At 38.3% G+C, this 15,509-nt stretch overlaps 3 protein-coding genes across 3 annotated transcripts; 2 read left to right on the top strand and 1 right to left on the bottom strand.

Moving 5' to 3' along the window:
* The first annotated feature begins 917 nt into the window (after positions 1 to 917).
* Positions 918 to 5,317, top strand: LOC121254847 (protein SHORT HYPOCOTYL IN WHITE LIGHT 1). Its single transcript, XM_041155028.1, has 4 exons — positions 918 to 1,354; positions 1,463 to 1,678; positions 1,777 to 1,842; positions 4,805 to 5,317. Exons 1-4 carry the CDS (start codon positions 1,184 to 1,186, stop codon positions 4,958 to 4,960), a joined length of 609 nt encoding a protein of 202 aa, XP_041010962.1. The 5' UTR covers positions 918 to 1,183; the 3' UTR covers positions 4,961 to 5,317.
* Positions 5,318 to 6,743: 1,426 nt separating this feature from the next.
* LOC121254622 (tubulin alpha chain) lies at positions 6,744 to 10,007 on the top strand. Its single transcript, XM_041154747.1, has 4 exons — positions 6,744 to 6,980; positions 8,166 to 8,400; positions 8,480 to 8,850; positions 9,139 to 10,007. Exons 1-4 carry the CDS (start codon positions 6,888 to 6,890, stop codon positions 9,790 to 9,792), a joined length of 1,353 nt encoding a protein of 450 aa, XP_041010681.1. The 5' UTR covers positions 6,744 to 6,887; the 3' UTR covers positions 9,793 to 10,007.
* Positions 10,008 to 10,394: 387 nt separating this feature from the next.
* On the bottom strand, positions 10,395 to 14,601 carry LOC121254621 (probable zinc metallopeptidase EGY3, chloroplastic). The gene is made up of 6 exons (XM_041154746.1): positions 13,885 to 14,601; positions 13,330 to 13,527; positions 12,536 to 12,760; positions 11,775 to 12,013; positions 11,164 to 11,318; positions 10,395 to 10,868 (listed from the first exon to the last, which is right to left on the bottom strand). The coding sequence occupies exons 1-6, from the start codon at positions 14,452 to 14,454 to the stop codon at positions 10,513 to 10,515; spliced, it is 1,743 nt and encodes a 580-aa protein (XP_041010680.1). The 5' UTR covers positions 14,455 to 14,601; the 3' UTR covers positions 10,395 to 10,512.
* Between the last annotated feature and the right edge of the window lie 908 nt (positions 14,602 to 15,509).

Here is a 15,509-nt window from a genome sequence, read left to right as displayed (position 1 = left end):
TTCAAATTTTAAAATAAAAATAATATTAAAAAATATTTTTTAACAATACTTTATTTAATTTTTTAATTTTAATTTATTTTATACCATCTATAAGTTATTTTGTAGTTGGTACGTACAATCAAGACCAAACAACAGTACTTAACTCCTACGGCCTTTAATAGAGGTGGATAAAAAAAAAATAAGGTATTACAGATAAACCCTCGTGTGAACCTAATAAATTTCGTGTAAACAAAATTGGTAGGGACACAATTAGTATATAATTAGTAAACGATCCATAACCGACATTTTTTTTTAATATTAAAAAAAAGGTAATTAAAATACGCTGTCGATCCTATGCATAGATCCGATTAGCATTTTTCAATTAGTAAATAGTATTTCTTAAGATTTTCCTTGACTATTTTTTGTACTCGAATTAAAGAAAAATTAATATTTTTTTTAAATGAGAAAAAAAATTAATATTAAAATTATATATAAAATATATTTTAAAGAGTAATACTAAGTACAAACTCTAAATAGATAAATCTTATATAAATTATTTGTAAAAAAGTAAATCTCACTAATAAATAATAGATTTTTTCACACTTTTTTAAGTAGATCCACTTTTTTACTTTGTATAAATCATTCTATATTTTAAATAGTTGTGTGTTTATGTTTTTTTTTAAATGAATAGTTGTGTTTTTACTAAAAAAAAATATATTCATCATCTATTTTTTTATCATCTTCTCATCATTCTATAATATAATATTAAATGATAAATTTATAAATAAAATATAATAAATAATTTTTAATTATCTAATATTATATTATAAAATAATAATAATAATTAAAATGATGAATAATATTATTTTTTTATCAATTTCCTATCATAAATGAAAGAGACGGCACGTTGTAATTCCCAAACAGTGGAGGAATAGTTTCCGTGGCATGTGGACTTCCCCGCATGTGGGCTGCCTCGGTATTCTTAATTCGATGTATCTAACTATGTTCGTAACATAGATGACATGTCGTTGATGTCCAGAGAGAACCTTCCTGTACTCGTGATGTAGCACCGGGACACTCGGAACCGAACGACGAGCCCCTGTCTGCGCACTCACTGACTAACGGCACCGAACTCCCACCACCGTCTCAAACACCTGCGTTTTGTCTCCACCACAAACAAAGGCAACTGAAGTCACCGCGCGGCATGTCGTTCTCGGTGACTCTCTCATCACCCCTCTCTCTCTCATCATTAACTCAGTCTCAACGGTCTGAGTTTCTCTCCAATTCATCTGTCAAATTCTCCCTCCGACAATTCCACTCTTTCCATAAGCCTCCTCTCCTCCAAGCCTCTAGAAGAGCCTCCAATTTCCCTCAGGTTCTTTTCTCTCTCCCTCTCTCTCTCTCTCTCTCTCTCTAGATCCATTACTTTCTCTTTCATTATATATAATTAATTATTATTAAAACAAAAAAATTTGGGTTTCAGGGAAGTGAAGGTATCATTGACGATACTCGCAATTGGAGCCGTTCGATCAGCCCCGAGTTCGATGATGACGAAGATGATGACGACGACGCCGACGAAGACGAAGATAGGAGCTTGGATCTGCTGGTTCGGTTTGTTGAAAATATGTTCAAGAAGATCTCGAGGCGAGCCCGTAAGGCCGTACGATCTGTTTTACCTGTTCCTATATCTTCCAAACTGGTAAACTCAATAGGAATCCTCTTGGCTTCGTTCTCCTAATCTAACAAACAAAAGGGAAAATGAATTAAATCTCGTGATGTTCCTTTTGGTCAATGCAGGTAGGGTTTTCTGTTAACGGAGTCTTAATACTGGCATTTCTGTGGGTTTTGAAGGCATTTCTTGAGGTACGGATGCATCATATAATTATTTTTTATAAGTAGATGCATCATATAATTATTCTTTAAAAAGAAAAGAAATTCATGCGCATCAATTCCATTATATATAAATACACGTATATTCGTTGGTTCTTTTTTTTTTTATAGGTTGTATATTCGTTGGTTCTTTTTAGTTCTGAAGTTGAAATCATTATTACTGTTTATTGTAGCTCATTGCCCTTTTTTTTTTTTGAGAGGGGGGGGGGGGGGGTGCTTGTTGAAATTGTGTTTTTTAAATATGCATTTGTAAGTTTTAAGTCTTTGACACTGAGAGCCTTCAATCATATTGAAAAAACAGTGGTTCTATCCCATACAACACCTAGAGGGGGTGAATAGGTGCAGTTCAAATTTTGAAAGTCTTTTCAATATTAGAAACAAATAAACAGTTAATCAATGGACAAAAACAATTAACACAAGGATTTGGTCACGAAGTGAAAACTCATTTGAAGAACGTCTTCAAATTCTAAAACCACTCCGGGTGTAAGCCACCACCTAAAATCCACTATAGAAAAAGTTTATTACAACCAATTTAGAGACACTCACAAAACTTTTGTAGTTCCTAAACTTGGCTTGCAACCTCACGAGTGACCCACTCGATCTCTACACGCATGTAGTGTCGGAACTCCGACCTTCTATAGCTTTCCACGAGAACCTCTCGATCTCTGTATCAACAGCAGCTCCGGAAACCTTCCGGCCAACAAAACGTCCACTTCAATGGACTTTGAATGAGATTTGATCTTGAGAGTGATGTGGTGGATATGTGTTTGTCCAAGAGAGATTCACAAGGGAGGAAAAGGTTTCTCTCTTTGGCTCTTGAAACACTTAGGGTTTTGCACTATTTTTCCACACACTACAGAACAGAAATGATCTGTTCTATTTATAGTCCCAGCAAGTCACGGCGCTCAAAACATGAATCTTTAGGTTGTCTTGAACATTGGCTCGAGCGAGGTGTCGAGCGAAGGTCGAGCGAACGTCTCTGGAGGAGTTCTGCTCGCGCGCAACATCGAGCACATCGAGCGAACTACTCTGGTTGGGTTCCGCTCGAGCGCCACGTCAAGCTTACCTCGAGCGAACCATTATGCCTGGGTTCCGCTCGAGCGCTGAGTCGAGCGCACATCGAGCGAACCACTCTGGATGGGTTCTGCTCGAGCGCCACGTCAAGCTCACCGCGAGCGAACCACTCTGCCTGGGTTCCGCTCGAGCGCTGAGTCGAGCGTGAGTCGAGCGCACCACTCTGGAAGGTTCCGCTCGAGCGCCAGGTCAACTACGTTGAGCACACTTCAATCTTTTTCACGTACCAATGCATCAACACTTGTTACAACTCAACTTTACATAGGTTTTCACAAGAATATACCAATTAACTCATTTTTCCCTCAACACATATAATTTTCATTGTCAATCCATGGACGCTTGGGCTTTCAAATTTCAAGTACCATGTAGGAAGTAAGCGGCTGTTAAATGTTCTTATGCGAATTGTTGATGTGTTTCATGGGCCTGGGTAACTCCACGCTGGCAGCACTCAGACTCTTCCCTGCAAGGAGGAGAAGGGGACCTCGGAGTCCGTGGTACATCCGACGCTCATGTTAGTTTCAATATTGAAGATGAAGAGAGAAAGTAGTAGTAAAAATGTACGTAGACGTTAACCTTCTTGTTGATTGCAGGAGGCATCTATTTATACCTGTTGGTCTGGTCTCCATGGTAGTGGTGTGTCGCTCTATAGGAGATCGGATATTCATGCTGCCCACTCGCCGTGCTATAGGGCATTTAGGTCCGACGGCGACTGTTCTTGGCACATGATCTTTTGTTGAGCGTATTGAGCTCTGGGTCGCATTGAATGCGGCATGCCTTCTTTCCTAAGTTTCTCTCATCTCATTAATGCGGCGTGCTTTCCTTTCTAAGTTTCATATTCTCCATTAATGCGGCGTGCCTTCCTCAGCTTTCCTTCTCTATCTGTCATGTCTAGGTGACGATATTTAGAGTCGGCGGTGAGTGTACCTGTCCGTTGGCTAATGGGTTTCTAGACTGTCTCCCTTGCTATATGTTTGTTATGGTTTCCTATCTACCCATCTTCTTTAGTTGGGCCTTTGAAGTATACACGACCCAGCCCAGACCTCATATTTGGGCTAAGGCCTGGGTTTGACCTAGGGGATAACTCCCCTCACACTAATCTTCGCATATTCTGAGTAATTTTAGTGAGCAGCGTGGCCTTCTTCATCTTTATCAACAAAAAATCAGACAACCCCATAGCATCTTTCGTGTGTTTTTTTTTTCGTGACAATCGACAGCCCCATTACATCCAACCTTTATCGTTTCCTTGAAATGTTGCAGCTCTGATAATTTCTTTTTAGAAAGTTTGTTTTCTTCAAATTATCATGGAGTTGAAATGTTACACTCAACACGCTCACTTTTCTTTTATCCATTTATCGATAAATGTCATGAAAGAGTTGAAAGTTTTTTTTTTGGGGGGGAGGAGGGGGGGGGGGGGGGGGGGGGCGCGGAGGCATTGTATCATCTTTTCGTTGGTCATGCAGTATAGTATCACAAAAGATACAGCTACCATAAGATTAAAGAATAGTAATTTGTTCTTGCAATTTAATGAAGGTTAGTACTGCACTGCCCGTGATAACATAAGAGGCAATGGGAGTAATGCGAGTATATGGCCTTTGTAGAAAGCTCAGTGGCCACCTATGGTTTCTAAGACTCTGCTGTGAATGTTGGTAGAATCTTGATATGGCATGAGCTGCACTCCTGCCATAGATATGCTAAGAAACATTTTATCTGAAGCTTGGTGCCTGGGTAATTATTGCATTCATTTTCACTGATAGAATCTTGGTGCGTGGTCCATGGTACTTTTTGGTCTTTGTGATTGATTTAGTCCATGAACTTTCTCTGATAGAATCTGGCCTTCATTTTCACTGTGTATTAAATCCAGGTTGTTTGCACCCTTGGAAGTGTAGTGTTTGTATGCATACTACTTATTCGTGGTTTATGGACGGGGGTAACTTATCTACAAGAAAGCCGCTACCAGAAGGTGAATGAATTTGATGATGATCGCCGTGCATGGACAGGTTCGCAGCCTGCAACTTGATTGAACTCTCCAGAATTAGGAAATGTTAAAAAACATCAATAATGGCACACATAATTAGAGGAACTGTCAGAATCAAGGATGATGAGATTGCATCAGAGTATTTTCATCTTTGGAAGTACCTGTTGTGCTTGTGATGAATACAATGATGGCTTCAGCATTTTCATCAGAGCATGAAGACCCAGAATAACTTATTCTTGCGATCATGTGTAATACATTTACGGGTGCTTGCATCTCCTCGAGCTTAATCGTTGTCATCTGCATCCCTTGAAATATGTAGGGTCTGTTTTGTTTCTCATGACATTTTTAGTTACTTGGCCATCCTACTTACGAGATGTTCTACATGTTTGGTTTCCTTTATCTGTGCTTGTTATGCTCCCGTGAAAATTAATTGCTTCCATTTCTGTTTTGCATGTTTTATGGCATTTGACACCATCCTCTGCATTGCTCAAATGCTCAGTTTGATGGCGTTGGGAATGGAGGCAATGTCCTCAATTGATTAGTTTTGGTATTTGAGTCATTTTGCTAAGATTGTTTTTGTAAAGATGCAACCAAAATTATTGGGGAGCTCGGTCTGCAGAGAGCTGAAATCCAATAGCCCTAAACTATTAATTAATTATGGGCTCTTTTAGATATTGAGATGAGATGAGATGAAATGAGTAGAGATAATTTGTGAATAGTAATAAAATTATTAGTTGAAATTAAATGAGATGATATGAGATACTCAGTATCCAAACTGCTTTATTTTTCAAAAGAGAGTATTTTATTTTGATATTATGATTAAAAAAAAAATAAGAACTTCTTGCTCTTAGATGAAGCCGGGTCTCGTTTATCATCTATTAAAATTTAAAAATATCCAGATGGACAAGGCTTGTGTTTGGTTTATGTTGAAACTGAATACAACATAACAAGACACAAAAAATACATCTCTTATTAGATGATGTGCCTTTTGACTATTAGGTCTCGTTTGGATTTAGAAAATATTTTATTTCGTTTTATCTCATCTTATTTTATTATTATAATTTTTTTAAAATTTTTATACAAAATATAATAAAAAGTTTAACTTTTTTAAATATTAATTCAACTTTTTTAAATCTCAAAATAATACTAATATTAAAAAATAATAATTTGATAATTTTTATTTTTTATCTTTCAAACCAGCCGTAAATTTATCTATCTAGCATCGACAACAAATGATGTCGTTCACCAATCAATCGGGCAAAATTGTGACCGTTCATAAAGACAAGACCACCAAATTTGCTTGTACCTGTAAACTTCAATGATTATTATCGTTTACAGCTAGAGAACACCTCTCACTTATATTATTTGGGATTATAAAACTAATACATATATAAAATTATGGGTGACGTAGGTGTTGCGTATTTTTATTTTTAAGAGTTGAGTTTATTATTAAAAAATTAAATTTTATATTTATTTATATTTTTAAAAAAAAAAATGTGTAATATTTATGTATTTTATGATTGCGAATATAATTTTTTTATAAAATAATGAAAAATAACATAATAGTAAGACGGTGCACGGAAAACCTTAAGCTGAGTAGAGGAAAAATTCAGCCTTGTTGCCAAACAGAACGGTAACCCCTCAGTGGGCCGCGCGGGCGGCAAAATATAATAATTCAAAATCTGAAAAATAAAATGCCAACTATGGTTTGTAGGTTGGTTATGCCAACCTCCAATCACATACTGACAGCCAACTCAAGCAGCTCTGGCTCAACCAACACCTCCGGTTAAATATCTCTCGCTCATTCCTGCTATATATACCCCAAACCGCAAGGTTCAGATCTATCACAAGGGTTTCTCCAGAGGGCGTCTTGATAAACGCCTTCGTTTCTAAGAGGAAGCCTCTCTCAGTTTCTTTTCCTTTACTATATTCCTTCGTTTTATAGGTTTTTCTTCACTTTCCAGCGAAAATGAGAGAGTGCATCTCAATCCACATTGGTCAGGCCGGTATTCAGGTCGGCAATGCCTGCTGGGAGCTTTACTGTCTTGAGCACGGCATCCAGGTACTCTTCTTCTCATTCTATCCCTTGTAATTAAGTTTATATAGAAACTTATCTTTCCGATTCTTTGTTTGGTGTGATCTGTGATTTTCTTCTCTGATTTCTTTGAGTTTGTCAGATCTGCAATTTGCGCAGCTAATTTTGGTGATACATTTTTGTTGAGTTTCCTTCAGATCTTCTCCATTTTATCTTCATTCTTCCACTCCTTTCTCTATGGGTTTGATTCGAATGGAAAGTGGTTTCTGTGGTTTTCTGGCTCGGTCCGCTTGTTTTTTCCTCAGATCTGTGTTTTGTCGGTGTTATTTTGATACTGAGTAGTTAATATGCATCTTGATTTGGACCTTTTTCCGCTGGCTTGTAATTCGTCAGATTTGTTTGTTTTAAGCATCAGATCTGGCTTTTGCAATATCTCCATAAGGACTATGGATGTTTTGACTGTTTTTTAATTCTCTGATTCGATTTAGAATTTCTTGCGAACATGTCTAGTTTTCAAGCCTCTCCCGTAGATCCTCTAAGTGTAATATGCGTTCTTTTCCTCTGCTTGACATCGTGATACATTTGTAATATTTTAATTGTTGCTCCACACGTTATCAAAAATCACCTGGTAAATTGTTTATTGATTTGGCCACAATTGACTGAGAATTGATCTGATGAATTATCCAATAAATAGCTTGGAAACATTTCGTCTATCAGTAAAGTAACTAAAAGAAAACCTTCCCTTGCTATTGTTCAGATGCGAAGTATGGTTCAAGCAAAGATCCAGCCCAAACTATGTGAATGAGGGATACGTCAGAGAAATAAATGAAAAAAAATATCCTTAAATGAGGGATCATATATCAAATCAAATGCAAAAAACACATGGTGCTAAAACTGAGCGTATGTATATACATGCTTGGATTGTATGTCTATGCACAACTTTGCTAAAACAAATACATCAAGTAGAATGTTCATTTATTCATTGCAGTTTCCTGTACCTTAATTGCAACAATGAAGAAAATGTTGTGCTGTGTATGTGAATGAGAATTGGTTGTTCAATCTCAAAATTGGTGGTTGGTTTTGAAAGCAATTATAATTGGTTAGCTGAATGTTCATAAGCACTTAGTAGGTCCGGTTAGCCCTTACTTGGTAGGTTGGTTCGATCTTTTGGTTTGATTGATGAAACTCTTAAATGCTTTCTTGTTTGTGTAGCCTGATGGCCAAATGCCAGGTGACAAGACTGTTGGTGGGGGTGATGATGCATTCAACACCTTTTTCAGCGAAACTGGTGCTGGGAAGCATGTCCCTCGAGCTGTCTTTGTTGATCTTGAGCCCACTGTCATTGATGAAGTCAGGACTGGAACCTACCGCCAGCTCTTCCACCCAGAACAGCTAATCAGTGGCAAGGAGGATGCTGCCAACAACTTTGCCCGTGGCCACTATACCAGTAAGCATCTCACTTTTGTCATCTGTATTTTTGTGGAATATCAAATAGAGGGTGTGAGAAAATCCATTTCCTGTTTCAGTTGGCAAGGAGATTGTTGATCTGTGCTTGGACCGTATTAGAAAGCTTGCTGACAACTGCACTGGCCTCCAAGGATTCCTAGTATTCAATGCTGTTGGTGGAGGCACTGGTTCTGGGCTTGGCTCCCTTCTCTTGGAGCGATTGTCCGTTGACTATGGCAAGAAATCAAAGCTGGGTTTCACAGTCTACCCTTCTCCCCAGGTCTCCACGTCTGTTGTTGAGCCGTACAACAGCGTCCTCTCAACGCACTCTCTCCTGGAGCACACTGATGTGGCTGTACTTTTGGACAATGAGGCCATCTATGATATTTGTAGGCGTTCCCTTGATATTGAGAGACCCACCTACACCAACCTCAACCGGCTTGTCTCTCAGGTTGATATCTGCACTGAATTCATTTTTAAGAAACTAGGAAAACTTTCATGTACCTGTGTGGGGAATATAGCACTATGGATGCTCATAATTGTGAATCTGGTGCTGCTAATTAATAAACATACTAGATGATCTGGGAAGTATTAACTTCTGTGTTTTGATAGATAATTTGGAAAAAGAGGCATATGTACTTTTTTATGAACAGGGTCACATATATGTCGGGCTTACTAGATTATGTTGCTATGATATAGCTCGTCTCATCTAAATGTTTGTTCTATTTCTGGAATTCAGGTGATCTCATCTTTGACTGCCTCTCTAAGGTTTGATGGCGCGCTGAATGTAGATGTGACTGAATTTCAGACCAACTTGGTCCCATACCCCAGAATCCACTTCATGCTTTCTTCTTATGCACCAGTCATTTCTGCTGAGAAAGCATATCACGAACAGCTCTCAGTGGCTGAAATCACCAACAGTGCTTTTGAGCCCTCATCCATGATGGCCAAGTGTGATCCTCGCCATGGCAAGTACATGGCATGCTGCCTCATGTACCGTGGTGATGTTGTGCCTAAGGATGTCAACGCTGCTGTTGCTACCATAAAGACCAAGCGGACCATTCAGTTTGTTGACTGGTGCCCCACTGGATTTAAGTGCGGTATTAACTACCAGCCTCCCACTGTTGTTCCTGGAGGTGATCTTGCCAAGGTGCAGAGGGCTGTTTGCATGATCTCGAACTCGACCAGTGTGGCTGAGGTGTTTTCCCGCATTGACCACAAGTTTGACCTCATGTATGCCAAACGTGCCTTTGTACACTGGTATGTGGGTGAAGGTATGGAGGAAGGAGAATTCTCTGAAGCTCGTGAGGATCTTGCTGCTCTCGAGAAGGATTATGAGGAAGTTGGTGCTGAGTCAGCTGAAGGCGAGGATGATGAAGGCGAGGAGTACTAAGTTGCTCTGGGTGGTTCATTTCCGTGAGGTTTTGGAGAATGATGTTTTATCTATTTACAGTGCCTTGTGTGATGCTTTGTGTGGGTGCAACTAAACTCAGTTCCTTGTATTAATCTCAACCCAGATTGTGAAATGCTATTACTATTGGTACTTGGTAATTGTTACGCTCGACTGTTGAATCGTATGGAATGATATGGAGTTGGTTGATCCTAAAATGTTCGATTTGAATATGTGACTAATTCCAAATACTAGTGAAAGAAATTGCTATCTTCTCTACTCGAAGAAATACTTTTTAAGTTCTTATCTAACGTGGTCAGGTAAAATTTTTATTTTTTTTCATTTTTAACGGTTCGATATGAAAAAAGAAATCATTTAAAATGCATCAGTTATTATTTATAATAGACAATGATAAAATTTGGGTGATATTATATTTACAAAAATAAGAAAAGTTATTACCTACTGGCAGGCACACAAATTTGGGTGATCTTTGTTTGTTCGTGAAAACGAGAAGTAATTTTCAACGAGGCGACGTTTTATGATTGGAATCAGGAAAAGATTTGGCAGCCACACAAATTTTAAGCATTAGTAGAAGCACCTCCAAATTTCCAATCCATCATCATAAATGGTGCTTCTTTTAATTACTTTTCTTTATGTATTATTAAATTCTAAAACATGTGAACAACTAACATATACATACACAGACGGCAATACGACCTATTTTTACAAGTCACCTCTGAAGTACGGTGCACCGAAGAAGGAGCTGGAAAATGTCCCTCCCCCATTAGGGAGAAGAGTCAGGAAACAGATTAGTCCAAGGACAATCCCCCAAGCATAGCGGTCATCTCCCAAAGGAGTAATCTCATCTTTTGCAGGTATTTCATCTCCACCCCGGAAGAAGGTTGCAAATAACCCCCATGCCAAGCACAGCACACTTCCACTCAGTCCACCTATCCCGAGCAATAGAGATGTGGCAAAAGATAGCAATGTAGCAGTGCTTCTCCCGAACATAGCTTGAGCAATTCGTCCTCCTTCCAATCTTCCACAAGGCAACAAGTTCAAAGAAGTCACCACCATTCCTGCATATTTATGAACTCGTCAACATTTCTTCTTGGGGTGAGTTGATGACACCACTACCCCGCATTGAGAAATCAAGAGAGGTCCACCAAACACCAGCACAAAATGTGAGTGCAAAGATCAATTCATTTTGACTTTAAAAAAAAAAAAAAGAACCAAGTTGTTCGAGCTTAATGAAAGTTATGACGTGATCATGATCATTTGATCAGATCTGTTAAAATCAGGCGATTCTTTTGGGCCTTACGGATAAACAAGCAAAATGGTTTATATCCATTGAGGTCAGAGAGAGTGAGTTACCTAAAAGCCCAGCAAAAGCAAGGGGATCAACAGGAACTCCAACACCTTCCACTGCATAAGGTAATACGTTACCTAGGTCATCTGCATATGGTCCGATGACAAACTGGATGAAAGAAAGCAAAGGATTGTTATAGAAAAATTGTGGCCTTATATACCTGCATAGAAAGAGAAGAATGGAGTAATGATGAGCTGCTATCAGATATTTGGCATAAAAATTGTTCAGATGTGTTAACGAAATTGCAGTGAGAAATGCATATGCATTTGTATCAAACGATGATCAATGAATCTATAACAGAACGTTGTCTTGTTAAAGGTCTTTCACATCTCTCTTGACCATAATTTGGTATGGAGCCCCCAAGGTTTTCCCCAAGTTTGCAAATTTGGGAGACTGATTTGTCATACTTCTTTTGACACCTTCATGGTTGGCAACCAATAAATGTAGCAAGATAACGCTGGCAGTTTAGAACCCCTACCAAGTAACTACAGCTATATCCATCTTCTATCACAATCGTCATTCTCAATGGGAAAGCAGAGGTACACAAGATTGCTTTTGCATAATAAATCATGTCTTCAATTCTTTTCAGAATGGAAAGGCACTTTAGAAAACTTACAAAGCATTGTCGCCTCCATTAAAGCTGCCATCAGCAACAAACGCAGCAATTGCAAGCACAAGAGATGTCAAATATGCGCTCGCTGTGCGTGCCACTGGAATATCAAAAAGTGCTTTCTTATTTGGAAGCAGCGATTCATAGTTATTCATCACTCCCAAGCACCCTGTCCAATTGGATGGCACGAGAAAAGATGGGCTGAGTTTGACACCATAACGAGCTGCAGTTACCCTTGTGGTTATCTGCAAAACATAAAACAATATTTCTTTCAATACTGTGGAAGAGACAGGTGTTGCCATAAAGCAGATAAAACATAACTAACATTTCATTGCTTAAAAGGCAAGCTCACTGAACTACAATTTTGTCGAGCAGTCCAGCTGATTTGAAGTTTTAACAATAAGGGCATGCAGTGCCACATGCTCGCCAAATCAAACTGGATTCTTGGCATATCTCATATAATTCCAAATTATTTGCAGTATCTCATACCATTCTAAATATTCAAGAATGAGAGTGTTCTTGTTATTTTGACCTTTCCTCTCTCCACCCGATCTGTCTTACATGTGTCTGAGGGTGTGACTTCAGTTCCAAAATTGGATTCGCATCAACCTGGTTACAATTGTACTACTAAAGCCTCGATGGTACAATGACTTTTTATCCAAGCAGACCGGATAAATTGGAAGTAATACTTAAAAGCCATGGTCTTACGAATCACACAATAGCAGTATGTATATTAGGGTTTGATAAAAAGGTGCAGAGCAGCATACCTCAGAAACTCCCAAAATGGTAATGAAGCCAGCAAAGAGAGGCACAACATCAGCCAAATAATCATCAGGTGTAGCATTAGGTTTTAAGAAGAAGCCACTTGTCAGAGCTATCGTTCCAAAAGTTGTAACACATAAGACTATTGCACTGACATAACCCCATGGGGTGCTTAGCTTGGTTGCTTCAAACTGTAGGTCCATCTCTGCTTTGGGTTGCACCATACAAGCCTTGAAATAACAAGAAATATAAACATGAAATCTGAACGGAAACTCTTATAGCTTAGAAATTTTTGAAAAGCAGAGGAGATTCCAATTTCGTTCTCCTCACATGTTAGAAGCGAGTGGACTACATATTATAGTCCATGGAAAGAGTTAAAAAATCTCCTGAATAACGTGTAGCTAGATAATCTAGTAAGAAAGATGGTCCAAGAGGAGCTTTAGCCTCCAAAAAACGCTGGCTTTAGAACTTAGCGGTGCTGGAAAAATGGGTTCAGATCACTTCACGATTCAGACCCTCAACCAGTTGGTTGTAATACAGCATGCACACCGTTCCAATACTACCGTGTGCCCAAAAACATACCACTGAATTTGTACAATGAAAGTTATATCAAGTAGTCATGCCACAATTCCAGACTGAGGATTACTCAATATCCAGCTAAAAATGAATGACCAAAACGAAGCATATAGGAACAATTCGATCAGTCTGGAAATTCTTCACAACAACCTGCGGGGGAATATAAATCATACATCCAAAATGCAAGGTTAAACTTTAATGTAAAAACAATTTAGGTATATACCTGTTTCGTAATGTCATTGGTTTTTTCTTCCATTAACCATAAAACTACCTCCCTCCCGGCTGCTTCAGATAACTTCTTCTCCAGTTTGGGAATGACTTCCTCGATGGGCTTCCTTAAGTTGCCAATAAAGATGCCCCCATCTCCGAAACGCCGAACATCAGTTGCAAAAAACGTGTCAAACCCGAAGCAGCTCTTCAACTGCCCCATCAAATGTGGCCCAACACGAGGAAAAAAAAAACACTTATTTCATGATCTTTGAATGAGCAAATAGACAGGAATAAAAGCAAGGCATGCATGTAACAGTGTATATATAATATTTTATTGTAAAATAAAACAAGATAACAGGACAAGCGATACATTCTGCAATACTTTTCCTCATGTTCCTTAATTTATGAAATAGGAACAACACCCCTCGAGTTACACCTGTAATACTGACATTAAACTAATGTACCATCATGCATCCAAACAGCAATGATACTGTTTTATAATAAAGAACCTGAAAATATAGATATCAGAAGTAGTGTCTAATGAATAAACAGTATGCAAAATAATTACCTTGTTGAGATCAAGAGCCTTGAAGGTCTCCTCAGCTTTCTCCAACCTCTCCTTCTCTCTAGTCAAACTATCACGCACCACTTTATTGAAAAACGCCACAACTGGGTTATCGCTATTTTCCCTATTAAGCTCCTTGAGCTTTCTATCTGCCCTCTTCTTCTCCAGCTTTATCGCCGCCTCGATCGAAGGATTGCCCATGAACTTCTTGAACTCCTCGTCCGTCTTCCAGTCCATTTCTTGCTGTTTCTCTTTATCGTCACCCTCTTTGCCCAACTCGATTTCTCCTGAAGACGACTCAGTCTTCTGGAGGTTATCGTCTTTAGTTGTCTTCTCGGAGACTACGGCAACCGAAGAAGAAGTAGGTTGGGTTTCTTGCTCATCTATATTGGTGCAGAACCCGAGAGGTTTTCTCGAACTGGGTTTAGAGTATAGAGAAAACGAGAGGTGTGTCTTTTGGCCAAATGGGTTTTTGTTGAAAGCGGAAACTATGGTACTTGTACTGTTCTTTTTCTTGTTCTTGAGAGGCCATGAGGACAGTGGAGAATGTGAGGTAACGGAGAGAGAGGCCATCGGAGATCGCGAAGAGTAATGACATGGTGAGATAGCTCGCTAGGTAGCCGAAGAAAAAGGAGGAGTTGGAGGGAGAGAGACTGGTCTAGAAAGCTGGAGAAGTTTCACGGTGCAATGGGTCATGGGGTTAATGACGACGAGGATGAGACACCACGTGGAAATAGATCGATCTGTGTAGCAAGGATAAGATAATTTGTGTGGCCGAGCCCTTGGATTTTAGATACCATGATTGAGAATCGAGATCGCCAATCGGATTTTTTAGATTTGCTCATTTGAGCATTAGATTTTAAGAGACGTTGCCACTTTGTTGCATGGACAATGCTCTTCAGTAGCTGAGTATGTACAGCTGGGTATGCACTAGTGTATTTTGTACCCTTTTTTTTTTAATATATTTAAATATTTAAAAAATAATACACTAAGTCAGTAATAAATCATTTTATTAATCATTAAATAAAAAAATTTGAAAAAATAGATACGTGTGGTAAAAATGATAAAAAATAACCATTTAGCATTTTCCTTGTTGCGTTAGATGAAGTTGGGACCAATTTAATGCAAATCTTAATAATACTTTAAACACACAACAGCAACTATCATAACAAAAAATAAAATATCGCAAATTTTGTTTGAACATATTTTTAATAGATATTACAACTTTCTTGTTAAGAAATAACTTTTATTATACGGTTTCAATTATATTGCTCATTTTTGCCTATTCACGTGGCAATTTATTAGAAAAATTAAAAATATAAACATAAAAATACTAGAAGGAATATAGTTTTTATCTTTTTGTACTTTTCGGACGTTGTTTTTATAATATATTTTGTTTTGTTTTTATTTTTTAATTAATCATGCTATACCATATGGTGGTATCACGTCAATGAGACAAACTATATGGTTGTACAACAACTAATGAAACCGGCCGGCATCGCCGCACACCGACTACTAGAGCACAAAATTAGACGAAACTAATAGAGAATCGGTTGGTTGGCGATAAAAATTCCTTGAAATTAATATATGCCAGTTCGATTATGGTTTGAACCTAGTTCAAATTACTA

The sequence above is a fragment of the Juglans microcarpa x Juglans regia genome, chromosome 3D (genome assembly GCF_004785595.1).
Source record: "Juglans microcarpa x Juglans regia isolate MS1-56 chromosome 3D, Jm3101_v1.0, whole genome shotgun sequence".
Lineage (NCBI taxonomy): Eukaryota > Viridiplantae > Streptophyta > Magnoliopsida > Fagales > Juglandaceae > Juglans > Juglans microcarpa x Juglans regia.
The sequence above is the reverse complement of the archived record's forward strand: the minus strand, read 5'-3'. Positions and strand labels throughout refer to the sequence as shown.

Bases quoted from the DNA above. Each gene is read 5' to 3' on its own strand.
- LOC121254622 (XM_041154747.1), top strand. From the start codon at position 6,888: ATGAGAGAGTGCATCTCAATCCACATTGGTCAGGCCGGTATTCAGGTC. The intron at 8,401-8,479 runs GTAAGCATCTCA...TTCCTGTTTCAG, and splicing joins TGCCCGTGGCCACTATACCA to TTGGCAAGGAGATTGTTGAT. The intron at 8,851-9,138 runs GTTGATATCTGC...TCTGGAATTCAG, and splicing joins TCAACCGGCTTGTCTCTCAG to GTGATCTCATCTTTGACTGC.
- LOC121254847 (XM_041155028.1), top strand. From the start codon at position 1,184: ATGTCGTTCTCGGTGACTCTCTCATCACCCCTCTCTCTCTCATCATTA. The intron at 1,355-1,462 runs GTTCTTTTCTCT...TTTGGGTTTCAG, and splicing joins GAGCCTCCAATTTCCCTCAG to GGAAGTGAAGGTATCATTGA. The intron at 1,843-4,804 runs GTACGGATGCAT...TATTAAATCCAG, and splicing joins TTTTGAAGGCATTTCTTGAG to GTTGTTTGCACCCTTGGAAG.
- LOC121254621 (XM_041154746.1), bottom strand. From the start codon at position 14,454: ATGGCCTCTCTCTCCGTTACCTCACATTCTCCACTGTCCTCATGGCCT. The intron at 13,528-13,884 runs GTAATTATTTTG...TTGATGGGGCAG, and splicing joins AGGCTCTTGATCTCAACAAG to TTGAAGAGCTGCTTCGGGTT. The intron at 11,319-11,774 runs GTAAGTTTTCTA...CTTTCTATGCAG, and splicing joins AATGGAGGCGACAATGCTTT to GTATATAAGGCCACAATTTT.